Here is a 16,527-nt window from a genome sequence, read left to right as displayed (position 1 = left end):
GTGCCTCCTCTGTGGTGGTATCAATGAGTAGCTGATTGGGGTCTTTAATGATAGACGCCACATTTTTGAGTTATTGCCTTTTGAAGGTGTCCTCGATGCTGGGGAGGCTAGTGCCCATAATGAAGCTGGCTGTATTTACAACTTTCTGCAGCTTTTTCTAATACTGCGCACTGGCCCCTCCACATCAGACAGTGATGCAACCAATTAGTATGCTCTCTATGGTATATCTGCAGTAATTTGCAAAAGTCTTTGGTGATAGTCTCCTTAAACTTTTAACAAAATATAGCCGCTGTTATGCCTTCTTTGCATCAATATGTTGGGCCAAGATAAATCTTTTAGAGTTGTTGACACCCAGGAGTTTGAAACTGCTCGCCCCTTCCACTGCTGATCACTCGATGAGGATTGATGTGTGATACTTCGACTTCCCATTCCCCTCAGAGGTTTTACTGACATTGAGTGCAAGCTTGCTGCAATACCACTCAACCAGCTGATCTATCTCACTCCTGTATGCCTTCCAAGTCACCATTTGAAATTCTGCTGAAGGAGATGCTACTTTCGATCTGCACTGACTGCGTTCTCCCAATGAGGAAATCAATGTATGACCGAAGACAGTTTGATACAACTGGAAATACAAAGTATGACATACAGCTGGATTTCTATTATCCACTGACAAAGAAGGGGAAGAGTGAGGCACAATCACTATAGGGAAAGAGAGGAACATCAGTCAGTAACTATTAGTTTATGATCTTCTAAACAAATCTCTATAAATAATAAGTTTGGTAATCCATGGTATTTGGTATTACTTGTATCTTCCTCATCTTTCCTGTGTCTCAAAGCTATAAGTAAATGTTAACATTCAATAAGGCCAGACAACAATGAGAAATGGAAAAATATAATAGTTCTTCATCACAGGTTTCACTTAAAAGCTGGAAACACAATCTGGAACATTATCACTCCCTATGGCCCCCAACCACAAAGAATGAAAAATAGTCTCTGCAGATTCCAGGGCCTCCTCAGTCATTCAGAATGAACTTGGTTTACCTCTTACATCCCTAGGACAATTACGAATCTACAAATATGAAATTGAAGCTCTGTTTAGATTTAAACTGCTTCAGACTTTGAAACTATATTTCTCTGCATCTTTTCTTCCAATTGAGTAATTAACACTGAGCTATAATTAATAATTTGGCAGGCAAAGAAAGCCATTCTGTTCATATGGAGCACTATCATGTGAATGATTTACACTGCGGAATTAAAACAAAAATTCAGAAATTGTGGATAATGCCAAGTTATGGGGGAGGAGGAATTGAGTTAATGACGAGAAGCAATGCATTAAATTACAGGAGGACATGGTTCATCATGTAGAGTAAGCAAACAATTGACAAATGCAATGTAATACAACTTGGTGGGAACAGAAAAGATACCCACCTTTGGGATAGTGTGAATCCAATTAGATAGTGAAATAGATAGTAATACACAGACACTAATAAGGAAAATCTGTGCCAGTGATTAACAATGCCATAAAAAGAAAATTAAGCACTCCGTGGACGACTTTGAAAATCAGGGAAGTTACAATAAACCTGTACAAAACTTTGGTTATTGAATATATTTCTGGTTATTTTAAAAAAAACAAAATCATTGAAAAGATGCAGAGAGGATTTATGGGTAAAAGTTCTAAATTGCTCTAGTGTGTAAGTAAATGGTAGAAGGGGGTTGTTGACAGAACATGAAAATGGGATTATGGAAGGATTGAAGCAAACAGTGGCTGAAGGACCCGCTTTTATGCTGTATCTCAGTGACAATTATAAAGGAAAACAGAACAGGCAGTTACACCAATTTATTTATAAACACAAGAAAGTCTGCAGCTGCTGGAAGTCCAAAGCAACACGCACAAGATGCTGGAACCCGCTTTATTGTTGTATCTGCAGCATCAACAGTGGAGGAAAGGAAACCTGCTCTTTGAATAAAGAGGGAGTCTCTGATGTCCTGGAAAGTAAAACTGCATCCTGGGAACAGATGTGACAGGGGCAAAGGTACTGCGAAAAAGGAATAACATTTTTGCAGGAGATAGGGTGGGAATTGGTAGGTGTATAAAATACATGGTTGACAGTTTTTCTCCAGAGACTGAGAAAGGGGATGGAAGTGTCAGAAATGGACCAGTAAATGTAAGCGCAGGGTGGAAGTTAGAGGGAAAGTTGATGAAATTGACAAGCTCAGCATGAGTACATGAAGAGCACCAATGCAGTCATCCATGTATCAGAAGAAAAGTTGGGAAACTTTACGTAAGGCTTGGAACATGGATTGTTCTACGTCGCCAACAAGGAGGCGAGCATACCTATCGAGTGGGTGCCTATGGCTACAACTCAAGTCTGCATAAAGTGGGAGAAGCTAAACGAAAATTTGTTGAGGGCGAGGACTAGATCTGCCAGATGGAGGAGGGTGGTGGTGGTGGAAGTGGTTCTTTTACTGAGAAAGAAGCAGAGCACTTTGGAGCCTTCTCGATGGGGGACAAAAATGTATAGGGACTGAATATCCACGGTGAAAATTAGGCTTTTTCTCCAGTTAGGGTTCCCTCATAATGGCATGGCAGAAAAACAATACAAATCTGTTATACTCTTACCATTTCTTTCAACCTCTTACATGGTGAACTGCATCATTCTTTGAGACCTTTCATCTGTTATCAATCCACTTGATTATATGCATACCACTTGGCTTTACTATCTTCTCTTGAATGTGACTCTCAGAATCTATCATTCAATTTATCATTCGCTATCACCTACATCAAACTTTTGGTGATATCACAATGGATTCAATTCACACATGTATAATTACAGCAACCTACTCTACCTCTATCTTTGATTGCATTTTATCCCCGTGCTGCATGACTATATTATGTCTATTCAAAGTTTCCATAATTTCATCAATTTCAGTTCAAATGACAAACTCCCTAAACCTGGTTAACAATTATCCACCAACTCAAATTAAAATAAGACAATTTGTAACCTTGGTAACTCATTCAACTGCAAACTGAGCTTTTGGCCTCGTATCTTCCCACAAGTACCTCCAACTTTCAACTTTTGAGTTACAGCCACCTTCTTCCAAAAACAATTTTGATTTGTTAAAGAGGATCCAAACCAAGGTGAAGTCACATTAAGGACTTGTATAATATGCATCACTGTGGGCATAAATCGAATTACTGCAGAGACAGACAAGAGATAAGTGTAGAAAAAATCTAAATGGTTCAACAACTGTCAGTAGCTCTAGGAGTTGTGATTAGCACCAAATTTTTGTAAAATTGATTATCATTTCAGTAGATGATAAAACCACAGCTTTGCTTCAGCACTGGACTGACACTGTAGAACTTAATAATAAAAAAGCTTGATTAAAATGGAAAACCTTTCCAAAGCATTTCTTTTTGATAAATATTAGTGTTTTTATGGGCTCTGCTCTGCTCCAGAGATTGCAACAAATGTGCCAAGACCAGTAAACATTTCCCAGTATTCTGAACCCATAAATTGATAGTAGGTGATGGCCCTCATCAAAATACTTCCATGAATAAGATTGGAAAGTGGAAAAAACTGATCAAGAACATTTACCAAAGTAGAAGGCAATCTATTAACAAATCTAAAGGCCAAATTCCTTTGGGAAAAATAAGAGCTTAAAAAACGCATTAGTTTTTTAACAGAACGAAAAACTGAAATTAGCAGATAAGAGGCTCTCATGTAAACTCAACCATTGTCAAATATTCTTTCTTCCTATGTTTTGGGGTGACACTTTATTTGAATGAATAAAGCTAATTAAATGGGAACACATATTTCTTCATCTTTTATTCTGCAGAACTAAACTTACCCACTACATTAAAGGAGTACCACCATAAATCAGTGGAAAAACTGATTAAGAACATTTACCAAAGTAGAAGGCAATTTGTTGACAAATCTAAAACTAAAGTTCTTTGGGAAAAGTAAGAGTTTAAAAAATGCTTCAGCCTCTTAACAGAATAAAAAACTGAAATTAGCAGATGTGAGGCTCTCATGTAAACAGCCACTGTCAAATATTCCTCCTTGGTGTGTTTTGGGGTGACACTTTATTTGAATGAATAAAGAAGCTGATTGAATGAGAACACATCTTTCTACATCTTTTATTCTGCAGAACAAAATTTATTCACTAGAGTAAAGGTATACGACCATAAATCAAAAACAATTAAATCACAATTAAAAATTCAGCTAAATACACAGATAAGTTCTAATTCAGGACACATAACATGACGTAATTCAAACTCTTTGAATTCAATGCTCTGTTTTAAGTTTAGCAATAATTTCCTACAGAAATGAGTTTGCAGAACATAACATGCAAGCAGTTTTGAATTAATTTTAAGTTACTGGTATATTTAAATAATGGATTGAAAAGTAATACAACTATATAACTGAAGTGTGAAAACACAAGGTTTAGCACTGATCTCAAAGACCAAACTTACTTTTGGATGGTGGAACAAAATGACCCATTCGTGATAAGCTAGGTAATGGGCCAACGTAGGCAGTTACATGTCAATTGATTTGAAGTCATAATAATTCCACATTTTCCTGTCTCAGAGCCAGCTACTTTAATTTGTGGCTTTACTTTGATCATGTAAAGCAGTGTGTAAACAACGCAAAAAATCCCAACTGATCCTTTTGATCTCAAACAGCAAAGGATTACTCCATGGAAAGGTGATCAACAGTTCAAAACATTCTGGCTAGCTGGGGTCAACTATTTTATCTCCAAGCATTTTTGATTGTTACTTGCACTGAAAAGATAACAGGACAGAAAGGGTGAGAATTAAAAATGTTGGAATGGATCAAAAAAAAACACAACTTGAACACTTTAAACAAGCCTTTCTAAACCCAGATAACAAAGGAAGAAATAAACTAAACAGCTGTAGTGTAATCTATACAAGCTGATTTCTCACAACAGATTTTGCTTCCAGTGTATAGGAATACAATTCATAGACCTCAATGGAATTTCATTATGCATGCCTAAATACACAAAAGTGTTGTCTAATCTTTCATACATGTACAAATTGAATACCTATTTGTCATGTGTATCAATCACTTTTAACATTAGTGATGGCATTTTTAAAGCTTTTCAGGTTTGAGGAAAACTCAAAATATATCCTTGTGTGGGACTCTACCTACTGCAATTATTTTTGAAAAAGGTACTTTAATATATATTTTTCTCTCCCAATTAATTTTGGTCATACAAAGTCTTCTAATCTTATCAATTGAGTTGCAGTAGATAAAAAGTAACCATTGCTAGAATAACTCCACAGATAGGGATCATCAGGTATTTCTTGTATTTCTGCCAAGCGGTCTCTTTGGTCTCTTCTGCATCCCGCCTCTTGTTCTTCTTACGGCGACCTTTCTGCCTTTTCTCAAAGGCTTCTAGTTCCACCTGGATAAAATGCCAGACAAAACAGGTTTTATTTTTGAAATTAAAAAAAAATTAAGCTACTGAGTAGAAGAGAGAAAACAAGCATTTCAGATGTACTATTTTTCATGAGCATATCTATGGGGAAATTACAAGCATAACATAGTGAAGTCACTCTGATAATTGATAGCATATAAAAGGCTGATTTGTATCTGCATAAAACAGAAGATCTCATTTAATATTTGTTTTCTACCTCTTACACCCATTCTAAAGGTACCTGACCTCAGCCAGGATAGAGTTTGAAACAATAAAATTGGTTCCAATACCCCTGGATTTTGAAGGCACAAACATTAGCCCAAGATTTCATTTCTGAGCATCATCCATTGATTTTACTGAGTGTGCATAAACTATGTTCTAATAGAGTACAATTAGACCTTGCTGTTACACCTGTCAGAGTGAAAATGGTTCAGCAGAGGTTACTACCTTTGCTTCTCTTTTAAATTAATGCAGCTTTCAAAAACTGAAAATTGATTTGCTTTTCATGACATACAGAATTATAGAACTAAATTTTAGGAATGAAAAAATCATTCAGCATTGACTCTAGCCTTTAAATTTTTGAAGTGGTACAAGTTTTCATTTTTTTCCCTTCAGAAATTGTAAATGTTACAATGACGTTACTAGAAGTGATTTTAAAGACACCTGAAATTCAGAGATGAACATGATGACTAGACAGCATAGTTTTTGTCAACCTGAAATTGGATCTAGAAACAAGAATATGATAGTACAACTAAATAATGTTCATCAGCGAAATATAAAGGTCATTACAATTTTCACAACACTAAGAGGTGGTGATAATTACTTCTTGTACTTTTTTATTTGCGCAGTGGGGGGTAATGCTCGCATTATTTGGCTTGCACAAATTATTGTTATTCTATGTTATTTAGAAGTGAAAATTTAAATATTATTGCTTTGTCCAATCTTTAAAGAATTTTCTTCAGCATACAAACTAGGCTGAAAGGTCATTGGATTTTCAAATCAAATCAGTAAGAAAGCAGCAGCATTTGATAGCAACTCTCACACTTACAGCATGACCCAAAGTGGTGAACAGCCCAGGTACTTCTGAAATGCAGACATGGGACATATGTATTTTCAAGATACCAAAAACCACAAACATATTTGTGATGGTCCTGGTTAAAAATACTGAGCAGGAAACCAGGAAAACATGTTCTTCAAGTATTGATGTGGGATCTTTCCATTTCGTTGAACAGACAGCCAAATATACACTTCTAATAATGTCATTGAGGAATTAGAAATGGAAAAGGTGAGCTGTTTCAAGTTCAACATCTCCGAGGATCTATCCTTGGCCTAACATATTGATACAATCCAGGGGGTCAGTGTGGACATGGTGGAGGATTACAAATACCTGGGGATACGAATTGACAATAAACTGGACTGGTCGAAGAACACTGAGGCTGTCTACAAGAAGGGTCAGAGCCGTCTCTATTTCCTGAGGAGACTGAGGTCCTTTAACATCTGCCGGATGATGCTGAGGATGTTCTACGAGTCTGTGGTGGCCAGTGCTATCATGTTTGCTGTTGTGTGCTGGGGCAGCAGGCTGAGGGTAGCAGACAAAAACAGAATCAACAAACTCATTCATAAGGCCAGTGATGTTGTGGGGATGGAACTGGACTCTCTCACGGTGGTGTCTGAAAAGAGGATGCTGTCTAAGTTGCATGCCATCTTGGTCAATGTCTCCCATCCACTACATAATGTACTGGGTGGGCACAGGAGTACATTCAGCTAGAGACTCATTCCTCCGAGATGCAGCACAGAGCGTCATAGGAAGTCATTCCTGCCTGTGGCCATCAAACTTTACAACTCCTCCCTTGGAGGGTCAGACACCCTGAGCCGATAGGCTGGTCCTGGACTTATTTCATAATTTACTGACATAATTTACATATTACTATTCAACTATTTATGGTTCTATTACTATTTATTATTTATGGTGCAACTGTAACGAAAACCAATTTCCCCCGGGATCAATAAAGTATGACTATGACTACTATGACAATTACAAAGTTGGCATGACAGCAGCTATATATCATTAGGAATTTGAGGAGGACTGGTGTGTCACCAAAAACTCTCACAAATTTCTCCAGATGTACTGTGGACAGCATTCTAACTGGTTGCATCACTGTCAGGTATTTGGCGGGGGGGGGGGGCAGAACTCAGTAAAGCACTAGTTTCCAAAGCATCCAGGACACCTTCAAAAGGAAATGCATCAAAAAGGTGGCATCCATCATTAAGGAACCCGATCATCCAGGACATACCCTCTTCTCTTTAGAATCAGGATCAGTTTTAATATTACTGGCATATGTCATGAAATTTGTTAACTTAGCAGCAGCAGCAATACAATGCAATACATTATAAATGTAGAAACAAATAAATGAATTATAGTAGGTATATATATCTATATTAAATAGTTAAATTAAAAATAGTAGTGCAAAACAAATAATTAAAAAGTGAGATAGTGTTGGTGGGCTCAACGTCCATTTAGAAATCAGATGGCAGAGGGGAAGAAGCTGTTCCTGAATCATGGAGCGTGTGCTTTCAAGCTTCTATACCTCCTACCTGATAGTGACAACGAGAAGAGGGCAAGTCCTGGGTGATGTCCATTGCTACCATCAAGGTGGCAGTACAGGAACTTGAAGACAAACTCAACTTTTCGGGAATAGCTTCTTCCCCTCCACCATCAGATTTCTGAACAGACAATGAACCCATAAACACTTCCTCAGTATTTTTCCCCTCTCTTTTTACACTATTTAATTTATAAGTATATATTTTTATACATATAGTGTATTCCAGTTAATGGGACACATCAGGTTCAGTACATTTTGGCTCAATTAAGTGGCCAACTAGCCGAAGTTTTATGGAAAATGTTAAGGTATTAAAATAAAAGACAAACTACTGTTTAACTGAGTAACAAATTATGTACTTAAATGAAATACAGAAAAAACTATAACACTAGCAATATTACTACAGTACTATAAAACCATATTCATTCCTAAAATATATCAACAGAGGAATTCATCCAGTGTACACGCAGTGTCCTTTTGATTGATATTAAATGAACAAAATCAATGCAGACACCAAGTGCAGGTAATCGATCAACTATGCAACCCGTTGGTTTCTTTGAACCTGATAGTGTTGTGTATTTGTAGCAAAAGGACCCATTAAGTGTGGCACAATAAAAAAGGCCTAGTTCATCGTCATTGTAAGCATCATCGCACAATATTTTTTGAAGCAAGTCAGGGAGTTTTGTAAATTTCCATGTTTTTGCGATTATAGCAACAGCAATATCTTTCTCACCATGTACTTCCTTAAATTTAATATGGTGCCAACGCTTCCATCAAGACAAACAACCATTTGTTGCTTTATAATCTTTGTGACCAGCTCTGACTTGTTTTTAAACATTGGTCCACTGGCACACACACTTCATCCAGTTACAATGGAAAACCATTGATTGAGGACCTGTTCAATATCCGGATCCTTACCTTCAGGCTTTTGTTTTTGGGATGTTCCCTGTAGTCCACTGCATAATGCTTATTCTCGCAGTTTAACTTGCAGATGTATCAGTGTGTAATTCTAAATTTCAGCACTCCAGTTATCTCTGCCAGCTGACAATGAGTGCTGTGAGCAGACATCCCACCTCTCCCGGAAGTTCCGGGAGTCTCCCGCATATTGATGGTGGCTCCCTGACGCCTGGAAATTATATACAGTATCCCGGAAATAGATTTTTTTGAGAGGGAGAGCGAGAAACGTCGACTGCACCTCTTCCTACAGATGCTGCTTGGCCTGCTGCGTCCACCAGCAACTTTGATGTGTGTTGCTTGAATTTCCAGCATCTGCAGAATTCCTGTTGTTTGAGCATCCTGATTGGTCTCTCTTCGTGCTAAGAGTGGTCCCCAACCACCGGGCCGCGAAGAAACAATATGATTTGGCGATATGAAACGATACGAGTCAGCTGCACCTTTCCTCATTCCCTGTCACGCACTGTTGAATTTTAACGCACACGAGGTCATCAGTGACCCAAGATGTGCAAAGGAATAGGTCCGTGACCCATTTGTGAATGTTTCCGGTGAATCTCCCATGTCAGCGCGGGAAAAAGATCAACTCCTCGAGCTTGCAAATGACAACGGGCTGAAAAGTATGTTTGACATAACATCTCTGCCGGCATTCTGGATCAAAGTCAAGGCTGAATATCCTGAGATAGCCACGAAAGCACTGAAAACGTTGCTTCCATTTCCAACATATCGCTGTGAAGCGGAGTTTTCTGCAATGAGTGCAACGAAAACTAACTTGCGGAATGGACTGGACATAAGGAACCCCCTTCGAGTATTGCTGTCTCCCATCACCCCTCGATGGGACCGTCTTGTTACAGGGAAACAAGCTCAGGGCTCCCACTGATTCAGCGATATTAGTGTGTTGCAATGATTTTATATGTTCATACGAGGAAAATATGCGCTGTGTGTTAAATATCCAAACGTTACGTAAAATGTTATGATGCTATTGACTTATAAGTAACTTATAATTCAGTGGTCCCCAACCTCTGGGCCGCGAAGAACACAGCAGTGGCCAGAACGCCCCCAGCACATCTGTAAGAAAAAAGCCAAAATAAACAAGCTAATTTATTAGGTGCCACCCGGCATGTAAATGTCAACCCAGATCAGAGGCGATAGGCGATTGCCGATTGCGTCGCTTCTGATCTGGGCCGACATTTACGTGCCGGGCGGCACCTAATCAATTAGCTTGTTTATTTCGGCTTTTTTCTTAAAGATGTGCTGGGTGCGTTCTGGCTACCGCTGTATTCTTCGTGGCCTGGAGGTTTGGGACCACTGTTATAATTGACTTATCACTATATTCATGCGAGGAAGATATGCGCTGTGCGTTTAATATTAAATTCGTTAGATAAACCCCTTTAGAAATGAAATTGAGTGTATTAGCCACTTACAAGTGACTTATCACCTATATTCCGGTCACATTTAACATCCACCCCCCCCCACCGGTCTTCAAGAATATTGTCAATATATAAGTACATATTTTAATGTCACATTTGCTGCATATATCCAACTTGGTTTACAAATTAGACAAAATCAGTAAACAAAGTATTACATACACCCTTGGAGGTTGAAGGGGGGGGGGAGGAGCTACCTCCCTGAAATGAGTTTTTGCAGGGTGGGATGTCTGTGTTAGGCAAATGGGTTTTTAATTCGGTCCAGTTGGGTATTTTTACAGTTACTGTCAAATCCTTTTGGTAGCATCTTGGCAAGGGGTCGGCAATTTTTAAAAATGATCAAAAATCACTGCTCTTTGAATCGATGTCCACCAAGGGTTCGGCCTGAGAGTCCGGCTCGTATTTCGAAGCCCAAGATCTTGGGGCACTGGAGAAGGGCGGATCGAGGATTGGTGTCACAGCAGGAGCCCCGTATGTTGTCAGGGAAGTCAGAAAATCTACTGCTGTGGGCCCGAAGACTTGAGAGCTTTGCGATCTTCAGGCACAGAGCTCGAAAAAAGTGATGTAACAGACTTTTAACATCGTAAACCAGCGAGTTGTTGTTATGTCTCCCTGCTCGCTGGGAAAATGGAGACACCTCCTTCACAGCAACACACACAAAATGCTGGTGGAAAGCAGCAGGCCAGGCAGCATCTATAAGAAGAGGTACAGTCGACGTTTCGGACCGACACCCTTTGTCAGGACTGTACTTCTTCCTATAGATGCTGCCTGGCCTGCTGCTTTCCACCAGCATTTTGTGTGTGTTGCTTGGATTTCCAGCATCTGCAGATTTCCTCGTGTTTGCGTTTTTAAAGACCCCTCCTTCTCCCTCATTTGGGAGGGACAGAACCTGTGGTTTGTCGAATGCTGTTTGAAACGCAAAGTCTTTGGGGTAATTGCAAGTCTGTGTCTTTGCCATTGCCTTGCTTACGCTTGAGTATTCGGTGGCCGTGCTGATGCTGGCTTTTTTTTTGCTGGTGGGGGGAGGGGGGATTGTTGCTGGCTGCCGCTTACGCACAGGAGGGGGGAGTTGGGGGGGACTTTGAGGTTCTCATGTTTAACTGTCGTTCATTCTTTAGAGCACTTCTCTGTTTTCGTGGATGTTTGCAAAGAAAAAGCATTTCAGGATGTATATTGTATACACTTCTCTGACATTAAATTAGACCTTTTTATTACTTTATTTTACAATGTACTGCTGCTGCAAAACAACAAATTTCATGACATAACGACGGTGATATTAAACCTGATTCTGTCAATCATTTCAAACCAGATATTACATTTTAGTCCTAAATGGAGCTTCTAAGACAATAAAGTACTTAATTGTCAGATTCCCTGCTCAATTAAAAAACAAACTAAATATACTGCAGATATTCATGAATAAAACTAATTCCAATCTAAATCATTGCTCATGTAATTGCAGATTATTTATTCAATGTGGCAGAAATGAACAAAAAAGTTTCTAATGTTAATTTTGCACTCACATGCTAGTGATTTCTGGGCATTTGGTACCACCCTTGTGGCTACATTCTGATGTTAGAAAGGGAGTGTAATGCTGTGATATACCAGCACTAGTAAAAGGGGATATGCTCGAAAAGATACACTACATGGGTGGTGACACAGGAACCTTGCCTCCAGGGAACTAAAAAATGTTGCAATTCATATTTTTGCATTGCTTAAGGTTGTTTTTTAAACTTTTAAGCCTATTTAATTGCTTGCTATTCATGTTAAGCTTTTTTTAAATAGTTTAAAATTTTGTAAGCTTTTAAAAAGTCATTAATTATCAGAACTTTCAAACCACAAAAATACACTGCTTTGCTCATAACAATGAAATAATTTCAGGAGGTCCATGCACCAGCTGATTACAACAATATGAACACAATCGAAGCCATTCCTGCAGCTCATAAGGAGGAGGCACACACTGCAGGAAGTCATTTCGAAGCTTTAGAAATCTTTATTGTAACAAAAAAGCCAGGAATGAGAACATATCCAGTACAGGAACTACTAGAAGAGAGGGAAACCAGGAAAGAGCTTGTTTTTTCATGACCCTGGAGAATGCCAGAGATTGACAACAGAAGTAATGCCCCATGGATCTGGGTACAGTGCTGGAAGTTTAATAATATCTGGTCAAAGTTAATGAAGACATACACAAAGCACAGCAACAAACAGATACATCAGTATGCTTGGATATTGCTTCAAGCATTCTACTACCATTACTTAGTGACAAACCAAACACTTACCTAGCACACATCTACATATTTATAGATGCAATATGGAGACTAATCTATGCACATTTTGTAGCTCGCACGCAGTACCCACTATTCAACCATGACAACACCCCAAACTTTAAATAATGTGCTCATCACAATGAGACTGGCTAAAACACGGACTGTGCCCAACAATATAGCCAAGGTCATTGAAGGAATGCTCATATCCATTCCACTTTCTCACAGCCCTCTCCCCAAACCACCCCATTTTTTTTTCTTGTTACATGATGCAGGTGACTTAAACAAGCTTCATACTTCACCTGCTGAGATCAAAACAGTGTGTCTTTCTCTTTTCAGACACCAAAGAAAAATTGTCTACACTGACACCAGAACTGGATGAAATTTAAGTAAAGAGGGCATGCTGTCCCTCCATCTGACGTTTGTAAACACAAGCTCAGATCATGGAATGCTCCACATGTAGTGATCACAGGGTACAAGAAGCCTATAGACAAGCAAACACCTTTCAGAATGTCTTTCTTGTTAATCAGCTCCCTGCACACAAGTTCTTATGTCACTTCTGTTAAGATACAGATCATACTAAATTAGGAAGTTCTATAGGCTCTTGATTGCAGATACATCAAGATGCTTCAGGTGTACTCAGGCCTTCCTCAAAGCCAGTACCAAGAGTAAATGGAAATCCAACTTCAAACTTGAACATTATGGCCAATACTTTATCCTTGGCCTTGTAACAACATCTAGCTCCAGCTCTATTTCAATACTTAGGGACAAAAGCATACTGACAGCATTTCATGGCTTAGGTTGCAGATTCCACAATGGCAAAGCAGACGCTATGTAACAGAGTGATGCAAATTCAGAATACTGCCAATGTGGCCCTGGATTTTACTACCTATAGGTACTTCCAGGTAATCACAGTTCTCTATGACACTAGAAATCTGTCCTTCACTCTCCGCAGTCGTTACAGAGTTGTCAATGAGAAGTGCACAGAATTGTAGGGAAGGCTAAGGAACACAGAATATAGGCAATTAAGGGCTTGCACAATAACTATATGGTTTTGGTATTAATCAAATGCATGTCACTGTTACTTTGCATGGTACATGCTATGGAAAAAAATCAGGCTGTTGTTTTCATTCCCACTAGAGAGAGTTCAAAATTGCAAAGCTGCAAGACCACGATGGTTTACAAATTCTATAGTGAGGTGCTCACCAAATGACTTCACAAAATAATTACAATCACTCAGATGACACAAAGCTGCTGAGTAACTTTTTTTCTACCCGTTTCCAAGACCGCAGTTCTAAACACATGAAAACAGCTTTCAGGATAAAATGTATGCCCTGATTGCTGACCCCATCTACCACCCGAAGCGTCTAATACAGTCCATTACCAAATGTAGTGCTGAATGCGCCATTTACTAAATGGAAGGCAACAGAAGCTTCCTTGGCAGTACAAACAAAAACTCAATCTCTCGCATCCAGAAGAATGGATGAGAGCAGCAATTAGTTGGTTACTAAAACACCTGCAATATCTTATCCAAGGCAAACATTTATATATAGTCACAGTTTGCAACCGTGCTGAAAAAACAAAATTTGGTTGTACTGTGACTGCCAGTGGTAGATTGCAGCAGAAGATAAACAAAATGGTGACATGAGAAGATGCAAATTTGAGAAGATGTTGGTATGCAGTGTCCTTTTTCCTTCAAAAATAGCAATGTGCATTTCCGTCAAAAAGTTTGACTTTTGTCTCATCTGTCCACAGAACATTGTCCCAGAAGCATTGTGGAACATCCAGGTGGTCTTTTGCAATCTCGAGATGTGCAGCAATTTTTTTTGGACAGCAATGGTTTCCTCCATGAACACCATTCTTATTCAGTGTTTTTCTTATAGTGGACACATGAACAGAGACCTTAGCAAGGTCTAGACATTTCTGCAGGTCTTTTGCTGCTCCCCTTGGGTTCTTTTTCACCAACTTCAGCGATTGCCAAGAAAACGCCTCTAATCTGGACCAACATTTACATGCTGGGCGAGACCTAATTAATTAGCTTGTTTATTTCGGCTTTTTTCTTAAAGATGTGCAGGGTGCATTCCGGTTACCGCTAGACCCCTGCATGCTTCACAGCCCGGTATTGGTTCACGGCCCGGAGATTGGGGACCACTGCTATAATCGACAGCTCCAATCTCATCTCATTAGTTGGAACACCTGACTCCAAACAGCTTTTGTAGAAGGCATTACCCAGAGGTTCACATACTTTTTTGACCCTAGACTGTGATAGTTTAGATGGTGTACTCAGTATTGATGAGAAGTAGTACAATTGTTTGTGTGTTATTAGTTTAGGCAGTTTGTGTTTGTCGATTATTGTGACTTAGATGAAGATCAGACCACATTTCATGAGTAATTAATGCAGAATACCAGTTAATTGCAAAGGGTTCACAAACTTTTTCTTGTAACTGTATGTCAGAATGCTGTTTCTAGATTTCATTTCAGCATTCAAAACAACTGTTCCAGAGACATTGGTGAACAAACTCCTACTCCTCGGTCTAAATACATCACTGTGCAACTGGCAATCGGAACAGACCTCAGATAGTCAAGATGCTCAACCGCTCCTCCCTCCCCCACCCCCGGGCTGCGTGCTGAGCTCATCACTGTGCTCACTGCTCACACTTGACTGCACAGCAAAACACCCGAGTAATCACATCGTCAAGTTCGTCGATAACACAACAGTGGTGGGGTTCATCACCAACAACAATGAAACAGCCTAGAGAGAGAAGGTGGAGGAGCTTGAGTCCTGATGCCAAGCAAATAACCTCTTCCTTAATGTCAACAAGACAAAAGAGACTTTAGAACTTGCACCACCAACACCCCCTTTACATTGGCGACACAGCAGTGGAAACTGCAAGCAGTTTCAAACTCCTGGGAATGCACATCACTCCTAACTTCTCATGGTCCCTAAACACATCCTACACAGTCAAGAAAGCTCGCCAACACCTTTACTTTCTGAGGAGGCTGAAAACAGCTGCACACTGAATGTCCAAATGCATGTCATTCTACAGATGGGCAGCAGAGAACATCCTGACAGACTATCACTGGCTGGTACAAAAAGTGCACTGCAGCAGACTGGAAGGCTCTACAACAGTCAAAACTGGCCAGAAAATCCCAAGCACCAGTCTACTAGCAATCAAGAACATATGTACAGAAAGGTCCTGGAAAAGAGCCAGTTATATGATGGATCTAACACACCCTGCTCATGGACTATTTGCCCCACTCCCATCAGAGAGCATCCACACCAGGACCACCCGACTCAAAAACGGTTACTTTCCCAAGCAGTAAAGCTGATTAACATTTCCACCCACCAGCTCCACCCATTGCTTTACTATTCCCCACTAGACAATGGGATGACCCATTGGGGCGCCCTTTGAGAGATGGGCAGTGCAGCCTGATGTGACCAGAATAAACATTAAATTTTCCTGAATGCTATTGGTATCGCTTTGCTTTGGAAACTGAAGTAGAAAACCTCAGTTTATTAAAGAAGAATGACACGTAGCAAAGCAAATATAGCTCTTCCTCATTTAACGAAGGACACTTTTGATGGCATAATTTCGGGTTTATCTGCTACCCTTGTGCCTCTCATTGTCATTCTGGAGACATGCAGTCCTTTCATCCCCTGTCTCTTCATCTCTTCTGCTGTTCGTTCTTTGTCACTGATCCTGGATTTCGCAGCTCCTTTGTCTCTTCCTCTCCTCCTTCTGTGCCTGTTTTAGTCATTCTGGAGATGTGCAGCCCTTTCATCCCCAGTCTCTTCATCTCTTCTGCTGTTTTTTGTTTGTCTCCAATCCTGGAGACATGCATGCCTCT

General features: G+C 39.6%; 1 protein-coding gene across 2 annotated transcripts in view; it reads right to left on the bottom strand.

The window, feature by feature from the left end:
- Positions 1-4,144: 4,144 nt before the first annotated feature.
- nfxl1 (nuclear transcription factor, X-box binding-like 1) overlaps positions 4,145-16,527 on the bottom strand; it is a 106,993-nt gene continuing 94,610 nt past the window's right edge. For both annotated transcript variants that reach the window (XM_063043189.1, XM_063043191.1), the window contains exon 22: positions 4,145-5,427. In XM_063043189.1, the coding sequence (XP_062899259.1) occupies positions 5,254-5,427 (174 nt within the window). In that variant the 3' untranslated portion in view covers positions 4,145-5,253. The remainder of the gene's footprint in view (positions 5,428-16,527) is intronic.

This window comes from Mobula hypostoma, chromosome 3 (genome assembly GCF_963921235.1).
Source record: "Mobula hypostoma chromosome 3, sMobHyp1.1, whole genome shotgun sequence".
Taxonomy (NCBI): domain Eukaryota; kingdom Metazoa; phylum Chordata; class Chondrichthyes; order Myliobatiformes; family Myliobatidae; genus Mobula; species Mobula hypostoma.
Note: the sequence above shows the minus strand (reverse complement) of the source record. Positions and strands in the feature narration are given on the sequence as shown.